The 17,292-nt window shown below is 36.9% G+C and overlaps 1 protein-coding gene across 3 annotated transcripts in view; it reads right to left on the bottom strand.

Annotated features, from left to right (window-relative positions):
* LOC150088294 (colorectal mutant cancer protein) overlaps nucleotides 1-17,292 on the bottom strand; it is a 498,699-nt gene that overhangs the window by 68,311 nt on the left and 413,096 nt on the right. For all 3 annotated transcript variants that reach the window (XM_090369448.1, XM_090369449.1, XM_090369450.1), the window contains 2 exons: nucleotides 16,284-16,515; nucleotides 6,596-6,769 (listed from right to left, as the gene is read on the bottom strand). In XM_090369448.1, the coding sequence (XP_090225574.1) occupies nucleotides 6,596-6,769; nucleotides 16,284-16,515 (406 nt within the window). The remainder of the gene's footprint in view (nucleotides 1-6,595; nucleotides 6,770-16,283; nucleotides 16,516-17,292) is intronic.

A 17,292-nucleotide genomic window follows, 5' to 3' on the forward strand; every position in this document is an offset into this window, starting at 1 on the left:
ATCCTGCTCAGGTAGCTAACAAACTAAATGAATATTTTGCATCGACATTCACACATGAGGAGTTATTCAGCGAGGGGAATGCCAGAGGTGTATTCAACTCTAGGAGTAAGCTACAGAATCTTGAAATAACTTGGAGTAAAGTGGAGGAGAAACTGTTGAAGATAAACACAAGAAAGGCACCCGGGGTGGATGGGATCTATCCAGTTATATTAAAGTAGGCAGCAAAGGAAGTAAGCAAACCTTTAGCCATAATTATGAGAGCTTCCTTGGACTCAGGGAGGTACCCATAGACTGGAAATGTGCAAATGTGACCCCAATTCACAAAGGAGGATCAAAGGCTGACACAAGTAATTATAGACCTGTGAGCTTAACTTCTGTTCCAGGAAAATTAATGGAGGCACTGGTTAAAGAAGCACTGCAGGATCATTTAGACAAGACTTCAGTTATAGCTCGGACACAGCATGGTTTTGTTAAGGGGAAGTCTTGCCTGACCAATTTGATTGGATACTATGATGCAGTCACAAAAGAACTGGATGCAGGGAATAGCTTTGATATTATATACTTGGATCTTAGAAAGGCTTTTGATACTGTTGCACATGGAAGACTGCTACACAAATTGGAGCAGTGTGACATTGGAGGCAAATTGCTGCTATGGACAAATGGGTGGTTGAGGGGGAGAAGACAGAGATTGGTAATCAATGGACACTGCTCATCGTGGACTAATGTTATTAGTGGAGTCCCTCAGGGCTCAGTGTTGGGTCCATTATTGTTTTCTGTATTTATAAATGATATTGATGATGGTATATCAAGCTTAATGTCCAAGTTTGCAGACGATACAAAGGTTGGCAGGGTTGTCAAGGACACTACTGACACTATGCTGCTGCAACAGGATCTGGAAAGGTTGAGCAGATGGGCTGAGAGGTGGCAAATGAAGTTTAACATTGACAAATGTAAAGTACTACACATGGGAAACAGCAACCCCAGAGCAACGTATCAACTCTGTGGTACTACACTGACAGTGGTAGAGAATGAAAGGGACTTGGGGTGGTTGTGCAGGCAGATATGAAGTTCTCTGAGTAGTGCAGATGGGCTGCAAGAGTAGCTCATGGAGTATTGTCAATGATATACAGGAATTTTTCCAGCAGGGATAAGGAAGTGATTATTCCCTTGTATAAGGCAATGGTCAGGACACACCTAGAGTACTGTATACAGGTCTGGAGGCCTCATTTCAAGAAGGATGTAGAGCTGCTGGAACGAGTACAGAGAAGGGCAACAAGATTAGTGAATGGAACAAAGGGGTGCTCTTACGAAGAAAGGCTTAAGTTTTGCAAATTACAGTGTCCGGAGACTAGGCACCAGCGAGGTGATCTGATAGAGGTGTATAAAGCATTGAATGGTTTGAGCATGCTCAATGCTGATGGGATTCTTCCTCTAGCTCAGAATAATCACCTGAGAGGGCATAAATTCAAATTGAGGAAAGACAGATGTAGGATAGACGTGCGGAAATTTGCCTTTAGCCAGCTGGTGGTACAGACTTCCATCCCTTGTAGTGGTGTTGATAGCCTAAATAAGTTTAAGGCTCAGCTGGACAGGTATTTTGAATGAACAGGGGGGTGAAGTGGAATTGGGTTTTTCTTTTTTTTTTTTTTTTTTTTTTGGCTGATGCTGCATAAGCTTGCTTTCTTGCATCAAATGCCTCTACTAATGCTAATGCTAATCTGTCATTGTAGAAGTGGATAGCTTAAACAGATTCAAGACAGAACTAGACAAACATTTGGAGCGGGTGGATGAGTGTAATGAGAAGGGGTGTTTTTTTTTTTTTTTTGGCTGATGCTATATAAGCTTGCTTTCTTGCATCATGTTCCCCTCCTAATGCTAATTCTAAATTGGCTGTTCTGGCAATAAACAAGAATTCATGAGGTGAGTGAAAGCATTACTTTGACCCATATCATCAGATACACATGGATCTAAATTACCCTTCTCCCCTCCTAAATAGCAGTTTCCCCATACCATTAGGGTATCCTCAATGATAATTGTAAAAGTCCTTTGCACCAACTTTGTTCAATCTATCTCTGAAAAATATATTCCTTCTACCTAGAAACGTTAGCCACACTGATAAAAATTTCATCTACTAGAGCCTTGCAGATTCCCTGAAGTCTCAAGTTAACCTCCAAGACTTTCAACATATAACCCCCTCCCACTATTTTGTTTGCGCAGAATTGCAGACACATACATATTCTGACCTAGCTCATGGAATTTTTTCAGCCTAGTCCTATATTTCTCCAACAGATGGTCAGGTCGTGTATGTTTAATATCATTAGTCCCCACACGAATAATAATTCTTTCTTTAACGCCCTTAAAATCTGACAATCTGTTGGTAACATCATTAATCGTTTCTCACAACAAACAAACTCTGGTTCTGGATCACCTATCTTTATTAAACATTTTAGCAAGACTACGGCTGTCCTCTTGTAAAGACAATCTTTACTTTGTTTTTAAGAATTATTTTAGAAACAGGGAGATTGTTATAAGAACAGAGTATATGGAGACAAGAAGGTGTAGTACTAGGATGTCCACAAGGCTTGTTAGCATTAGCATTAGTAGAGGCATATGATGCAAGAAAGCAAGCTTATTCAGCATCAGCCAAAAAAAAAAAAAAAAAAAAAAACACACCACCCCCATTTCACCCCTCCGTTCGCTCGAAATACCTGTCCTATTGAGCCTTAAATTTGTTTAGGCTATCAACTTCAACAACAAGTGATGGAAGTCGGTTCCACCAACCAACCACCCGCTGGCCAAAGGCAAATTTCCGCACATCTATCCAACATCCGTCCTTCCTCAATTTGAATTTATGCCCTCTGAGCTGATTATTCTGAGCAAGATGAAGAATCTCATTGGCATTGAGCATGCTCAAACCATTCAAAGCCTTATACACCTCTATCAGATCACCTTGCTGGTGCCTAGTCTCCAGACTGTAATTTGCAAAACTTAAGCCTTTCTTCGTAAGAGCAACCCTTTGTTCCATTCACTAATCTTGTTGCTCTTCTCTGTACCCGTTCCAGCAGCTCTACATCCTTCTTGAAATGAGGCCTCCAGACCTGTATACAATACTCAAGATGTGGCCTGACCATTGCCTTATACAAGGGAATAATCACCTCCTTATCCCTGCTAGAAAAATTCCTGTATATCATTGACAAGACACCATGAGCTACTCTTGCAGCTCATCTACACTGCTCAGAGAACTTCATATCTGCCTGCACAATTACCCCCAGGTCCTTTTCATTCTCCACCACTGTCAGTGTAGTACCGCAGAGTTGATACGTTGCTCTGGGGTTACTGTTACCCATATGTAGTACTTTACATTTGTCAATGTTAAACTTCATTTGCCACCTCTCAGCCCATTTGTTCAACCTTTCCAGATCCTGTTGCAGCAGCATAGCGTCAGTGGTGTCCTTAACAACCCTGCCAACCTTTGTATCGTCTGCAAACTTGGACATTAAACTTGATATCCCATCATCAATATCATTCATAAACACCGAAAACAACAACGGACCCAACACTGAACCCCGAGGAACTCCACTAATAACATTAGTCCACGTTGAGCAGTGTCCATTGATTACCACTCTCTGTCTTCTGCCACTGAACCATCCCCTTATCCATAGCAGCAATTTGCCTCCAATGCCACACTGCTCCAATTTGTGCACCAGTCTTCCATGTGCAACAGTATCAAAAGCCTTTCTAAGATCCAAATATATAATATCAAAGTTATTCCCTGCATCCAGTTCTTTTGTGACTACATCATAGTATCCAATCAAATTGGGCAGGCAAGACCTGCCCTTAACAAAACCATGCTGCGTTTGAGCTATAACTGAATTCTTGTCTAGATGATCCTGCAGTGCTTCTTTAACCAGTGCTTCTTTAACCAGTGCCTCCATTAATTTACATGGAACAGAAGTTAAACTAATAGGTCTATAATTACTTGTGTCAGCCTTTGATCCTCCTTTGTGAATTGGGGTTACATTTGCACATCTAACCCCAATTCACAAAGGAGGATTATGCCTGGCATTTGTGGATTATGAAAAGGCATTTGACTCCATACAGCATAAGGAAATGTTTCGAGCACTGGAATAACAAGGCACAGATACACCATTTATTATGATTTTGAAGAAAATATATGAGAAAGCTACTCCTTTATTAGACTAGACAAAGACAATAGCAAATTTAAAATTGAGAAAGGAGTTCGACAAGGAGACACAATATCTCCAAAGTTGTTTACTGCTGCCTTTGAGGAAGCTTTCAGAAGATTAGACTAGTCGCAGAAAGGAGTCAATGTGAATGGAGAGTAGCTAAACTATTTATGATGTGCAGATGACATTGTGATCATAAGCCATGATCCAATTAGAGGAAAATCTTAATCAGTTATGCAGAGTTAGTAAGGATTTCAGACTAAACATGAATATGGCTAAAACAAAAGTAATGACAAACAAGTATGCCACAGAAAGGGATATAATCATTGAAGGAGCAGTAATTGAAAAGGTGGATTTGTATACTTATCTGGGACAAGTCATTAGCTGTAATAAAGATAAATGGCTAAAGTCATGAGAAAAATAAATTTTGGATGGATAGCAATCAGGAAATATAGTCACATATTGAGGAACAACATCCCTATTTGTCTGAAAGGTAAAATGAACCAATGTATACTCCCCACCAAGTCTTACGGAAGTGATACTTGGGCACTCACCAAAAGAATGAGAGAGGCTGAGAACAACACAGCAAAGAATGGAACAAATTATATTAAGAATCACGACTGTTAGATAAGAAGAGAAATACACGAATTAGGCAGAAAACTCAGGTAAAGGTCTTCCTTATCAAAACTAAAGAACTAAAATGGTCTTGGGCAAGACACATAGCTCAAAGACATGATGACAGATAGACAAAGAAAATAAAGAATGGCACCCAAGAGGAGCTAAAAGAAAACCTGGAAGACAACAACAGAGATAGAGAGATGAAATTCACGAGTTCGTGGGTAATAAATGGATGGTCATTGCACAAAACAGAAGGAACTGGAAAGTTGCTGGAGAGGGCCTCATCCTGCAGTGGATTGGAAATGGATGATGAAATGCTAATCACTGATTAATTCTATTAATACTCTTCAGCAACGAAGCTACTGTCACCCGTGACTCTCATAGGTGGTCAGATGGAAATCCACATGCCACTGTAGAAACAAATTTTCAACATCGCTTCTGTGTAAATGTGTAGTGCGATATCATCGACAATCAGTTGATTGGATCTGTTGTTTATGCCCATTTACCTAGAATTTCTGCAAAACAAACTTCAACTAGAGGATATTCCCTTGGCTACAAGGAATGCTTGTACTTTCAGCATGAGAGAGCTCCTGCACATTATATGTGACTGGTGATACAATATTTAAACTGAACTTTCCCTGAACGATGGATCTGCTGTGGTAATCCCATTCATTGGCCACCAAGGTAATCAAGACTTCACTCCGTTAGATTTTTTTTGTAGGGGTGGATGAAAAGCACTGTACACAAAGAAAAGGTGAATACAAGAGAAATTGCTTGCTCACATTTTGGATACTGCTGCCCTCATAAAGGAACGCCAAGACGACCTCAGTAGAACAACACCTCGTATTAACACGAAATTTGCAAAGTGCATTGAGGCTGCAGTAGTATTTTCGAACATTTACTATGAACTGTAAAAATTTTGTCAATTATTTGTGTTTTGTATCATTCAAAAAGTTGATCGACCCCCTTGCATGTTCAATGGTGATGGATGAATTTCTGAATAGGTACTTTGAGGGTGCTAGCATGATAGGTTATGTGGATGATTTATCTATCCTAGTGGATGGCAATTCAAGATCTCAAACAGAATCTAGGTCTAAAGAAGCCTTTGCAAGCCTAATTCAATGGAGCAAACATTATAAATTGCAGATATCTAAGATTGCAGACAACAGTTTCGACTGTTCAACAGGCATGTTGAACAGTTTCGAGCAAGGGACTACAGTTCATTGCTGGGAGACTTCCTGTTGATGATATGGTTTTGATTCTACAACCATCTTTCATCAATTTGAATTTATGCCCCCTCAGGTGCATAATCTGTACAAGAGGAAGAATCTCATCAGCATTGCTCAAACCATTCGAGGCCTTATACACCTCAATTAGATCACCTCGCAGGTGCCTAGTCTCTAGACACTGCAATTTGCAGAACTTAAGCCTTTCTTGGTAAGAACAACCCTTTGTTCCCCTCACGAATCTCATTTCCCTTCTCTGTACTTATTCCAGCAACTCTACATCCTTCCTAAAATGAGGCCCTAAATTTAGTCTGTATGCAGTACTCAAGGTGTGGCCTGACCACTGTTATGAAAGAATAAAAAAAAAAAAAAAAAACCAAAGTGGTCATGGTACAGTGATCTGTATTCAGCATAATGCATTCTTAGGTACAAACTTTCCTCACTGTAGGACACTACAATGACTAGGTCTATACTATATACAAAATGTACAAATCCAGAAAATATGATCAGGGAATAGTTACTTAAACCACTGATGAGTGGCAAAGCTAAAAACTGTTTACTCACCTGATTTCCTCTCACTTTTTCTGTCTGATGGTGATCTTGCAATTCAGATTTGAGGTGATCTATTTGCACTAAGTATGCTTGTTCTTGGGCCTCCCTACTGCTAAGTTGCAATTCCAGTGATGTTTTTTCTTTTTCTAGCAGATAAACCTGTGCTTTTAGTTCTGCTTTCTCTTCCTATATTAAATACAATGAACAAAACAAAGTCAGGTAGTTGATAAAATAATGTATGTGAAATTAATATATAACTTATGAAAAATCAATTGATTAGTAATTAAATCTTGGAATCTAAGTGCAAGAATAACTTCCGATTTATTATTGCACTGCTTCTAAATGTGCAGCAGCCTGGAAAGCAAGGTGCTGGGAATTTCAAGGCATGCTGTGAGTCATCATGGAACGAGTGAATAACCCCAGGGGCTCACATCTGGTGAGTATGGGATTGGCAAAACCAGGGTCCTGAGCTGGATATCACCATTCTTCTCTTTCTTGGTGATTCCTTTCTACTCTCTCTCTCTCTCTCTCTCTCTCTCTCTCTCTCTCTCTCTCTCTCTCTCAGGGTAACTCGGAGAATTTTTTTTTGGATGGGGCAGCATAAGCCTCAGGCTTTCTTGCACCATATAGCTAATAATAATAATAATAATAATAACAATAATAATAATACATGGACTATGTTAGGGTAACCAAGAGAAAATCAAATTTTCTCTTAAATAAATAGTAAATAAATTTGATCAATCTGAAATGCTGATCAAGTCATCAAATGAGGACACTGTTTGGATATCAGAGACGTGGTGTCACTCAGATATAAGGGATGCAGAATTTGAATATGGAGAGTACGATGTGTACAGAAAGGACACTGTGTCATTGTTTACCAGTTGCGGGCTCAAGAATTCTCCCCCAGTTCAGAGCTGGGTCAACTGTACTGGCATAAGCCTACACTGGATGTGTGAGTGTAGTGTAGGATGTGTCTGTGTAATGTATTGTTTTGTTGTAATGTTATAGGCTGGCAACTGGCATTTTGCACTAGGTCAGTCAACCCCCTGACTCCCATCCTTAGTTGCAAGGAGGTACGACATGGTTCTGCTATCAAGCCACTTTTCTGGTCTTCCCCAGAACAAATTCCAGGACCATGGTGGCATGAATGGAAAGTGAGGAATAGCAAGTGAAGATAGGGGGAAGGTCCGAAAGATTCTTGTACAGAAGGGGAAGGTATCAAGAGGCATCACTTTGGAATTAGAAGTTGCAATTTGTACTTTGTACAGAGTGAACAGCTGTTTGGAAAAATGAAAAGCCGAGAGTGAAAGAGAAAACCAGTTTTTTAGATACAGAGGAAGCAATATTTGTAATGTGCTTATGCCAAGAGATATTAGAAAAATCGAAATCAACTAAGTTACCTTTTCCCAACTGGAGAATTACCTGGAGATCAGCATTTAAGGAATTGGTAGTAGATATTTGAGAAGTTGAAGCTGTTTGTGCAATGCAAGGTTTCTTAAACTGAAAGGTGCAATGCAACGTGCTATCATCAGAACAATAAGATTTCAGTCAATTGAAGAAGATCATTAATATAAAAGAGGAAAAGAGTGGGAGAAAGATTTGAACCATGGGGAACACCAGCATTAGTAAAGCTAGAAGACAGAGACCCATCAACTGCACTGAGCGGAAAGAGAAAAAACTGGACACCCAATTACAAAAAACATTTGGCAAACCATAAGATGGAAGTTTATTTAGAAAACCTTTATGCAAAACATGATCAAAAGACTTTCAATTGTCAAGAGCAACTGCTTGAGTATCACCAAACTTTTCAATTGAATTTTCCATAGATGGATGGAACACAAGCCAAAATATCACCACTAGAAACCTTCCTAGATAGTTTAAAAGTTGGAGTTTAATTGATTTCTCCATCACTTTAGAAAGAGCAATGGGATGGATTTGTCACCCATTTCAGGAACGTGTCAGATATGAGCAAATTTCCGAGCAGAAGGAAAACAACTCTGGAATAAGAAAGTGAAAAAATGCAACACAGAACAGTTGTAAACTCAGGAGAACATGTTTTGAGAACATGTGTAGAAATATACTATCAGGACCTGGAGCTTTCTTAGCATCAGGACTGTTCAAAATCAACTAATGACACCTGGTAGGAGTTACCTGGTGTCATTAAAGGTGAGATGTGTATTTTGTGGGATTTGAAACACTATATTCTGTCGTAGCATTTTATCTTTTTTAGAAAAGTGAAAACTGCATTAATGTCAGATTTGTCATCTAAAATTTGTTGCAAAGTAGGTATGATTTGAGCTGCATGGCTTGATAAGAATGTGGTTTGCCGTACTCCATTATAGAGAGGGCAGTCAACTATGATATGCTGGACTGTGATTTGCGCATGGCAATTCGGACAGAAAGGCGGATCTGAGGAAGAAAGAAGATAAAGGTGAGTAAGGTGTGTACGTCCTATTCGAAGTCTTGCAAGCGTGACTTCTTCCCTTCGGCGGGTCAAGCGGAAGCTAGATGGCCAAGACTGGAGATTCGGTTTAATCTGAAGGAGTTTGTTGCCTTCTTGGTTTTGCCAGTGATTTACACTTCGCCTTGTTATAAGACTCTTACAGTCGGTGAAAGGGATTTTGAAAGATGCGTCAACTGGTTACACAGGAGATTTAGCTGCGTAGTCAGCATTCTCATTGCTAGGTATGCCAATATGGCTAGCGACCCAACAAAATTTTACTACTTTCATGTCTTTAGCTAGGTCAGCCAGCAAGTTATGAATATTACCAAGTAGGTAATTGAGATGTTTTCTTGGTTTCTGTAAAGTGAGAAGGGCATTGAGGGAGTCGGTAAAAATAACACTATGGGTAAACTGATGCAGTTTTATAGTTTCCAGGGCCATTTGTATGGCATGTAGCTCATAGTAAAGATGCTGCATTCTAAAAGGTAACTGACTGGAGATTGTGGACAATAAAAGAACAACAGCAGCAGCAAAGACATGATGGTCATCACTACATGAGTTGGAAAAAGAGTAGGATTACCTTTGGGTGGCAAAAGAACCATCTGGTTTTGACAGAGGTGGGAACAGAGATGTGCAAATGTTGCGGCCAATAGCTTTCATAAGAGATCAGAATGCTACACTACCATTTTGACAAGAAGCAGGTTTTCTACTCTTTGCTCATTTGAAATCTAGTTTGGACTGATTGATAACGGTGTTTCAATTGTTGCGAGCTTTGGTGTAAGCAGAAAATGAACCTGGAGGTATGAATACAAGCCAATTACGATATGCAACATTCTTACTTGAACAGCCTTATCAAATTTATTCAAAAACCAAGGTTTAAATAAAGGATGCGATTTTAAGGTGGAGTGGGGAATAAAGGATTTCATCTGTAAAATAATTTCGCTGACATGATATGAGCAAATGTTGACATTTGAAGAAATCTCACAAACCATCCCATTTTGTATTCCTGTAATGCCAAACAACATGAGGTTGAGAATAGCCACGAGAGAAAGGCTCCACTGGAGAAGAAGCCAATCACCAAGTTGTGATCTGAGGTGCCTAGAGGACCACTCACCTCGACTATGTACTTAGAAGGGTTGTTCATGAGAAAAAGTGTGGTTAGAATTGTCTGTTATTCTGGTAGGAAAATGAATAATTTCCTCGAAGCCAATTGATCAACCTTGATCAGCTTGGTTCGCATGATTAGAAAATGGAAGGCAGTTGGAGTTGTGAATGTTAAAACCACCAAGGAAAATGATGTCACACTTAGAAATGACAAGAGTCCTACTACATAAATTATATACACAATAACAATGGGTCCAGCAGCAAACTCTGGGGGACTCCACTAATAACATTAGCTCACGTAGAGCAGTGTCCATTTATTACCACTCTCTGCCATCTCCGACTCGATCATCCCTTTAAGCATTGCAGCAACTTGCCCTTAATGCCACAACCCCTCCAATTTGTACAGCAGTCTTCCATGTGCAACAGTATCAAAAGCTTTCCTGAAATCCAAGTATATGATATTAAAATTATTTTTTGCATCCAGTTCCTTTGTGACCACATCATAATATCCAATCAAATTAGTCAGACAAGAATTCACCTTAACAAACACATGCTGTGTCTGAACTATTACTGCAGTCTTGTCTAGGTGATCCTGCATCACTTCTTTAACCAGTGACTCCATTATTTTCCCTGGAACAGAAGCTCTCGACTTTATGAGTTAATTCATTCCTAGCGTGTGCTCGTAAAGCAGGAATTTATTTCTCATAGACATAAGGTTAAAAATAGGGGTTACGTTCTCAACAATGAAATAGTTAGCTAATTAGTTTATGTTTAAACAATGATTTATTTATCGAAAGAAATGAAGACGTAGCCTGTAAAATCAAGCAAATTATGATAATAGGGAAATTATTTATGACTTACAAATGTTAAAAAATGTTTATTCTTCATCATCATCGACTAAATGCACACTCGTTGATCAGTCATTATTGGCTCAGCTCTCGTTGGTTTGTTTCACGAGGAGTCCTCTTCAGAAATGTTTCAAGAAGCGATTGTTTCTAAAATAATCTTTTCTTTTAATTATAAATTTCACGATTGCATACATAAGTATTTCTTAACAGCACATACAAATTGCAACTAACACGATTCGTGTGGAGTTACAAGTTTACGAAGCTTAAAAAAAAAATAGGAATGAAGAGAAGATTCTGAAAATTTATTTATGTTTTTTATACGATTAAAGATTTCAGTAAAGGGGAAACACATTTCACCATAATAACATAAAAAACCACACAATTCCAGCTATCAGTATTTTCACAAATGCAAGAAGATCGAGTTTACTACCTGTTTATAATTGATTACAATAACAGAAAAGCCCAATAAACCGGAAAGTGCAAATCGTTTTTATTCTTTTATGGTCGTGACCTCCAGATATGTGCTTTAGAAAAATATCACAAAGCTGTTCAAAACTGGTTCTTATAACAGAACATATGATAATGATGAAAGTGGGCAGGCAAGAATTTGAACGTCCGAGTCGTGGAATGAATTATCAAAAAAACAAAGCCAATTTGTTACTGGGTTCACGTTACGATATTTTAACGATACGATGGTGTCACTGGAAATGATTAATATCGTAAAGCGGGGTACTCTGTATTGTATAGCTACGCACATGGTTTGGAATGTAGTACTGATGAATGTTTAACATTCATTTTTTGCAATTAATGTTCATATTTTCGATTTTGTTGATACTTGTGGAAAAGAACTCGTAAAGCGAAAACTTGTAAAGTGACAACTGCCTGTAATTATTTGCGTCACCCCTTGAACCCCTTTGTGATTTGGGGATACATTTGCACATCTCCAGTCCATAGGAAGCCCCTGAATCTAAGGATGCTCTCATAATTATGGCTAAGTGTTTGCTTATTTCCCTCACTGCCTTCTTCAATATAACTGGATAGATTCCATCTGCCCCAGGTGCCTTTTTTATGTGTAATGTCAACAATTTCTCCTCCACTTTGCTCTAGTTATTACAAAATTGTTTAGCTCTCTGTTAATAGTTTAGTAAATTCTGTCCTCCCTTCCTCACAGAATTCCTCATGTGTGAATGTAGATGGAAAATACACATTCAATTTGTCAGCTATCTGAGCAGAATCATCAACAGTCAAACCACTAACATCAAGTGGACCAATCTGATTCATCCTCTTCCTTCTAGTTTTCGCATAAGTAAAGAAGTCTTTGTTGTTTTTTTGCATCCATGTTGTTTTTTTTGACTTGATTACAGACTAGCTTATATCTGCCATAGGAATCTGTGTCACCTGATAATTTATATGCATCCCACGCATTTTCTTCTCTACCACGAGCCTCATTAGTTCATCTGACATCCGTTTAGATGACTCATCAACTGGTGCAATACCACCACTTTGCTTATTGGAGGCTTGAAGTGGTGAAACCCATGTTTAGTCCCTAGAATAAAGTTTCCGGCAACCCCCCCCCCATACTTCTCTTTCAACCCATGCACGGTACTAAGTACTATAGGCTTTGATACCTTTCGTGTTTGGGGTTTTCATAAAAAAAAAAGAAAAAAAATCTTGAACAGTATTTCTTAGTTGGTATGAAAAGCCTAGTAGCTTCCAAGATTAATTCCTTGAAGGCTTCCCATTTAGAATTCACTGTTTTCAGCTATGTCTCAGAGCACTGAGAGAGAAAGGGAGTGAATGAGCATAACCTAACCTAAACAAACAAGTCAGTGGTGGATCCCAACTAGAAATGTGCAATATGTCGAAAACAATTCACTTAAGGATCCATGTTTAAGGGCTTTTTTTGAATATTGTAGTCTGCACAGTTCACCTTTAAATTATTGACCATCACTTTTGAAACACCCTATATATATATATATATATATATATATATATATATATATATATACACACACAGTGGAACTTCTCTATTACGAACTTCTCTTTAACGAATTTCTTTATACTATGAATTTTTTCGCAAAACATTGCACCTTGAAACGAAATTACATGTAAAATTAACCCCATATAACGACGTGTTAGTCTCTCTATAACGAATTTTTAAAAAAATTAGTAAAAGCATTTTTGAAGATTTTCAAGCATTTACGTAGCCCAGTGGTCAGGAGCGAGAGTGCATAGCATGCGTTCCTTGAGCGGACCGGGGTTCAATCCCGTGACTACTAAATACGATAAATTTTATTTGTATTGACGATTTATTGTAAATCTCTACTCTACTGACTTGGTTGTCGTTCCAGAGTATAAACAGAAAATTTAAATATACTGCCTCCTTCCCTCTGAAATTTCGCATTAGCATCTGGAATTAAATAATCATCCTTTTAGTGAACACTTGTGGCCATTGACGCCTGTAGGAGAGTCTTTGTTACAGTTATTAAACCAAATGGGTTTTCTTAAAAGTGGTCGTAAACTTTACAATAAATAGGGTAGATTTGTAAATTGATGTTGGCTCAAGGGAAAGCGAAATTCGCTGCAGTAAACCTTTAGCATGCTGCGGCGGCAATACATAGAATGTTATCATAGTCGGTTTTTAGTAACGCCTACTGAGTGACATTCACTTCTCATCTCAACTGTACCACGTGACCTTCATCTCAATCATTATATGATATGTCCGTTCTCGTCTAACTGGACCTCAGTAGATGGTTTTCATGATTTTTTTTTTTTTTTTCGTTCGTCATCAATCACAGACTATATGCTCTTGTTTTTTTTTTTTTTTTTTTTTTTTTTGTTTCTGAAAAGTAACATACAGCATACGTTAATCATAAATTTTTTTTCGTATATATATAATTGAAAGCAGAATAAAAGAAATTCACAAAGTCGTATATTTCTTCAAAGTGAGTGATACTATTGAATTGGCAAGCGAACATCATTGAGTAGGCAGTACCTGTACTAACAATTCACTATATGGCCAGTGCAGCGAAGTTTGCAGTGTATGTATCGGCAAGAGCTGCAGTCTAGTAATTTTTACAATTGCGAAAACAATGTCGGAGAGAAAGTGTTTAAGTATTAATGATAAAGCAAAGATTATGATATTGACCAGGGTTTTAAGAAAAAAGATGTTGTGGAGAAATATGGTATATCTGCAAGCAGTTTATCTATGATTTTAAAAAAATCGAGAATCAATTTTAAATGCAATTGAAGGAGGAGCAGGCAAGAAGCGAATTAAGTTGTGTATATACGAAGATGTTGACAAAGCTGTTCTAAAATGGGTGCAAATGATATGTGAAAAGGATATCCCAATATTGGGCCTAATAATTAAGCAACAAGCTCTGAAATTTGCACAGTCCCTTGGACATACAGAATTTAATGCGAGCACTGGGTGGCTAGATAAGTTTAAGAAGCGCCACAGAATTGTGGAAAAGGTTATTTGTGGAGAAAGTGTTAATGTAAGCAAAGAAGATTGCAACATTTGGAGGAACAATACCTTAAAGAAGATTTTGGAAGAATATGAGCGTAAGGATGTTTCTAATGCTGACGAAATGGGTTTATTCTTTAAATGTTTACCGAATAGAACACTTGCTTTTAACGATGATAAATGTTTTGGCAGAAAACAAAGCAAAGAAAGAATCACTGTGCTAGTTGGAGCAAATATGACAGGAAGTGAAAAATTAAGACTTTTAGTCGTCAGAATATCAAAAAATCCAAGATGTTTTAGAGGCACAAAATCTTTGGAAGTTGATTACACCTTTAATAAAAAAGCATGGATGACAAGTGATATTTTTGAAGAATGGATATTAAAACTAGACAAGCGTATAACAAAAGGAAAAAGGAAAATCGTGTTGGTAACTGACAACTGTCTGGCAAATCCTGCCAATATTTCTGCCAAACTTAAAAGTGCGAAGTTTTTACCACCAAACGTAACATCAAAACTCCAGCCAATGGACCAAGGCATTATTAAAAATTTTAAATTTCATTATCGAAAGAGAATAATAAAGAAGATCGACAATGCATTATCAGAAAATAGAAACTTGGAGGTTACAATTAACCTTAGAGATTGCATCTCTGAACTGGCAAAGGTTTGGACAAATGATGCCACTGAATACACTATTCAAAATTGTTTTTCGAAAGCAGGATTTGCATTGAATACAGAAGTTGAACAACGACTGGACGAACAAGATGAACTACCCCTTTCATAACTTAAAAACTTTTGGACATCATTAGAATCGTCTGGAAATATCAAAAATGAAATAACAATGGATAGTTATGTTTATGTAGATCACAGCAGAACATCCAAATGAAGATGAAATACTGCTGAACAGTGTTAGACGCGACCATGATCACGAAGAAATTAACAATGATGCTGAAGAGACGCATCGGAACAACCTGTAGAAAAGCCAACTCACGAAGAAATGATTAACGCTTTTAAAACGGTTCGTATGGGTTTACAGTTTTGTGAAAATGTTCCTGATAATGTTTTTAATGCTCTGAACAAATGCGAGGTTTTCTTTGAGAATCAGACAATTTTTTAATTGTACCGTGCAAATGAAAATTACAGATTTTTTTTAATTTGTGATATTTACCGGCGAAAATTGTGTAAACGTAATTTAAATAAGTATGTTTTTGAAATAAAATACATTAAAAATAAATGTAGATTCGTTTTCATTTTCTAATTGGATAACAATTTCTAATTAAAAAGATATTCTCTGTATAACGAAATTTCTCTATAATGAATTTATTGAATTCGTTATAGGGAAGTTCGACTGTGTATATATATATATATATATATATATTTTTTTTTTTTTTTTTTTGGTGAAAAAGATGGAGAAAAACTATGCTAGCTGAGCAGAATGAAATGGTTTAAAAAAAAAAAAAAAAAAATTCAAATCTTGTTTGCAGTATGAGGAGTATGTGTGGATGCATGTTAGTATTCATATATCTAAAGCTCATGGGGTATAACCCGCTTAAGAATTATTGAAATAGATTTAGGGATAGGGAAATGAAACAAGCAAATTTAGAACTTTTTTGTTTATAATTGTACAAGACTTCTAATTAACAACAAATTTTAAATTAGAATTTATTATTAAAAAAAATTATTCATGAATTCTCAGAAAAAAAAAAAAAGTCAATTTTTATTTAATCAATACTTTTTTTTTTAATCTTTACTTTTTATTTAATCAATATTTAAATTTTGAATAACTCTGTGCTAATTATATAATTACTGAAATTGTGGATAAAACAGATTTTAAAAATTAACCTTCATTGCCATCAACTCCTGCATTAAAACTGCATTTTCTAGATCTAGCTTCTGAGCATCCATAAGTGTAGGGGGATCTCTAGCTGTTGGATCTACATGAACACTTTCCAATTCCACTACAGTTGTTTGAACTGCTGCTCTGTCTCCTTTCAACTGAGCAATATATTCTCTTAACCTCTGCTCATCAGCTTTACTGAAGTCAGTATCACTGCTACTAGAAGTTGAACTAGTACTGTATTAAAAACAAAAGATTAATTAAGAGCTAATATAAATGTTCTTTTCCCTTAAAATTTCAAATGTGATTATACGTATATTATTATTATATATACATATAATCACATGTACAGTATATTATTATATATACATATAATCACATGTACAGTATATTATTATATATACTGCCCTGGATATATGGTAACTGTAATCCAGAGTGGCACTGGGATAAATATATTTAAGTTATTTAACTGCAAAACATTTAATGGTTTCAAAAATTTAATTACAAAGACAGAAGAACATGGTTATATCACCAAGAATTTTATACAAAAAAAAAAATAAATAAATAAAATAAAATAAAAGAATGCTACTACCAAACTAGTATAGCATATTAATACAACAGTTAAGGTTATACTTGTCAAGGTGCGATTCTGCTACTGGAGTACCAACATATTCTAACATTCAAAATAAAATGAAAATATGCACTGTTCTCATCACATCAAATACAGTCAGTCCTTGTATAACATGGTAGTTATTCCAAGGAGCCCTCATGAAATGCAAAATCGTGCAATATAAATAACAGGCCTTATGGGAAAAATACGGTTAGGTGCCGACCATCAAAAGATTGAACACGCATTTGTAACCAAAACATTACAAAACACAATAAATAATCATAATAAAATATTGCTAATGCTTTTATCATAAGCAAACTTGTTTCTGATCTCTTTCTTTGTTTGATCTTCTATCCAAACAGATAACAGACATTCCATCTCTTCCAATTCATTGTCTCTTGATC

This window comes from Mastigoproctus giganteus, chromosome 3 (assembly GCF_048544385.1).
Source record: "Mastigoproctus giganteus isolate SK-2022 chromosome 3, ASM4854438v1, whole genome shotgun sequence".
In the NCBI taxonomy this organism is placed as follows: Eukaryota; Metazoa; Arthropoda; class Arachnida; order Uropygi; family Thelyphonidae; genus Mastigoproctus; species Mastigoproctus giganteus.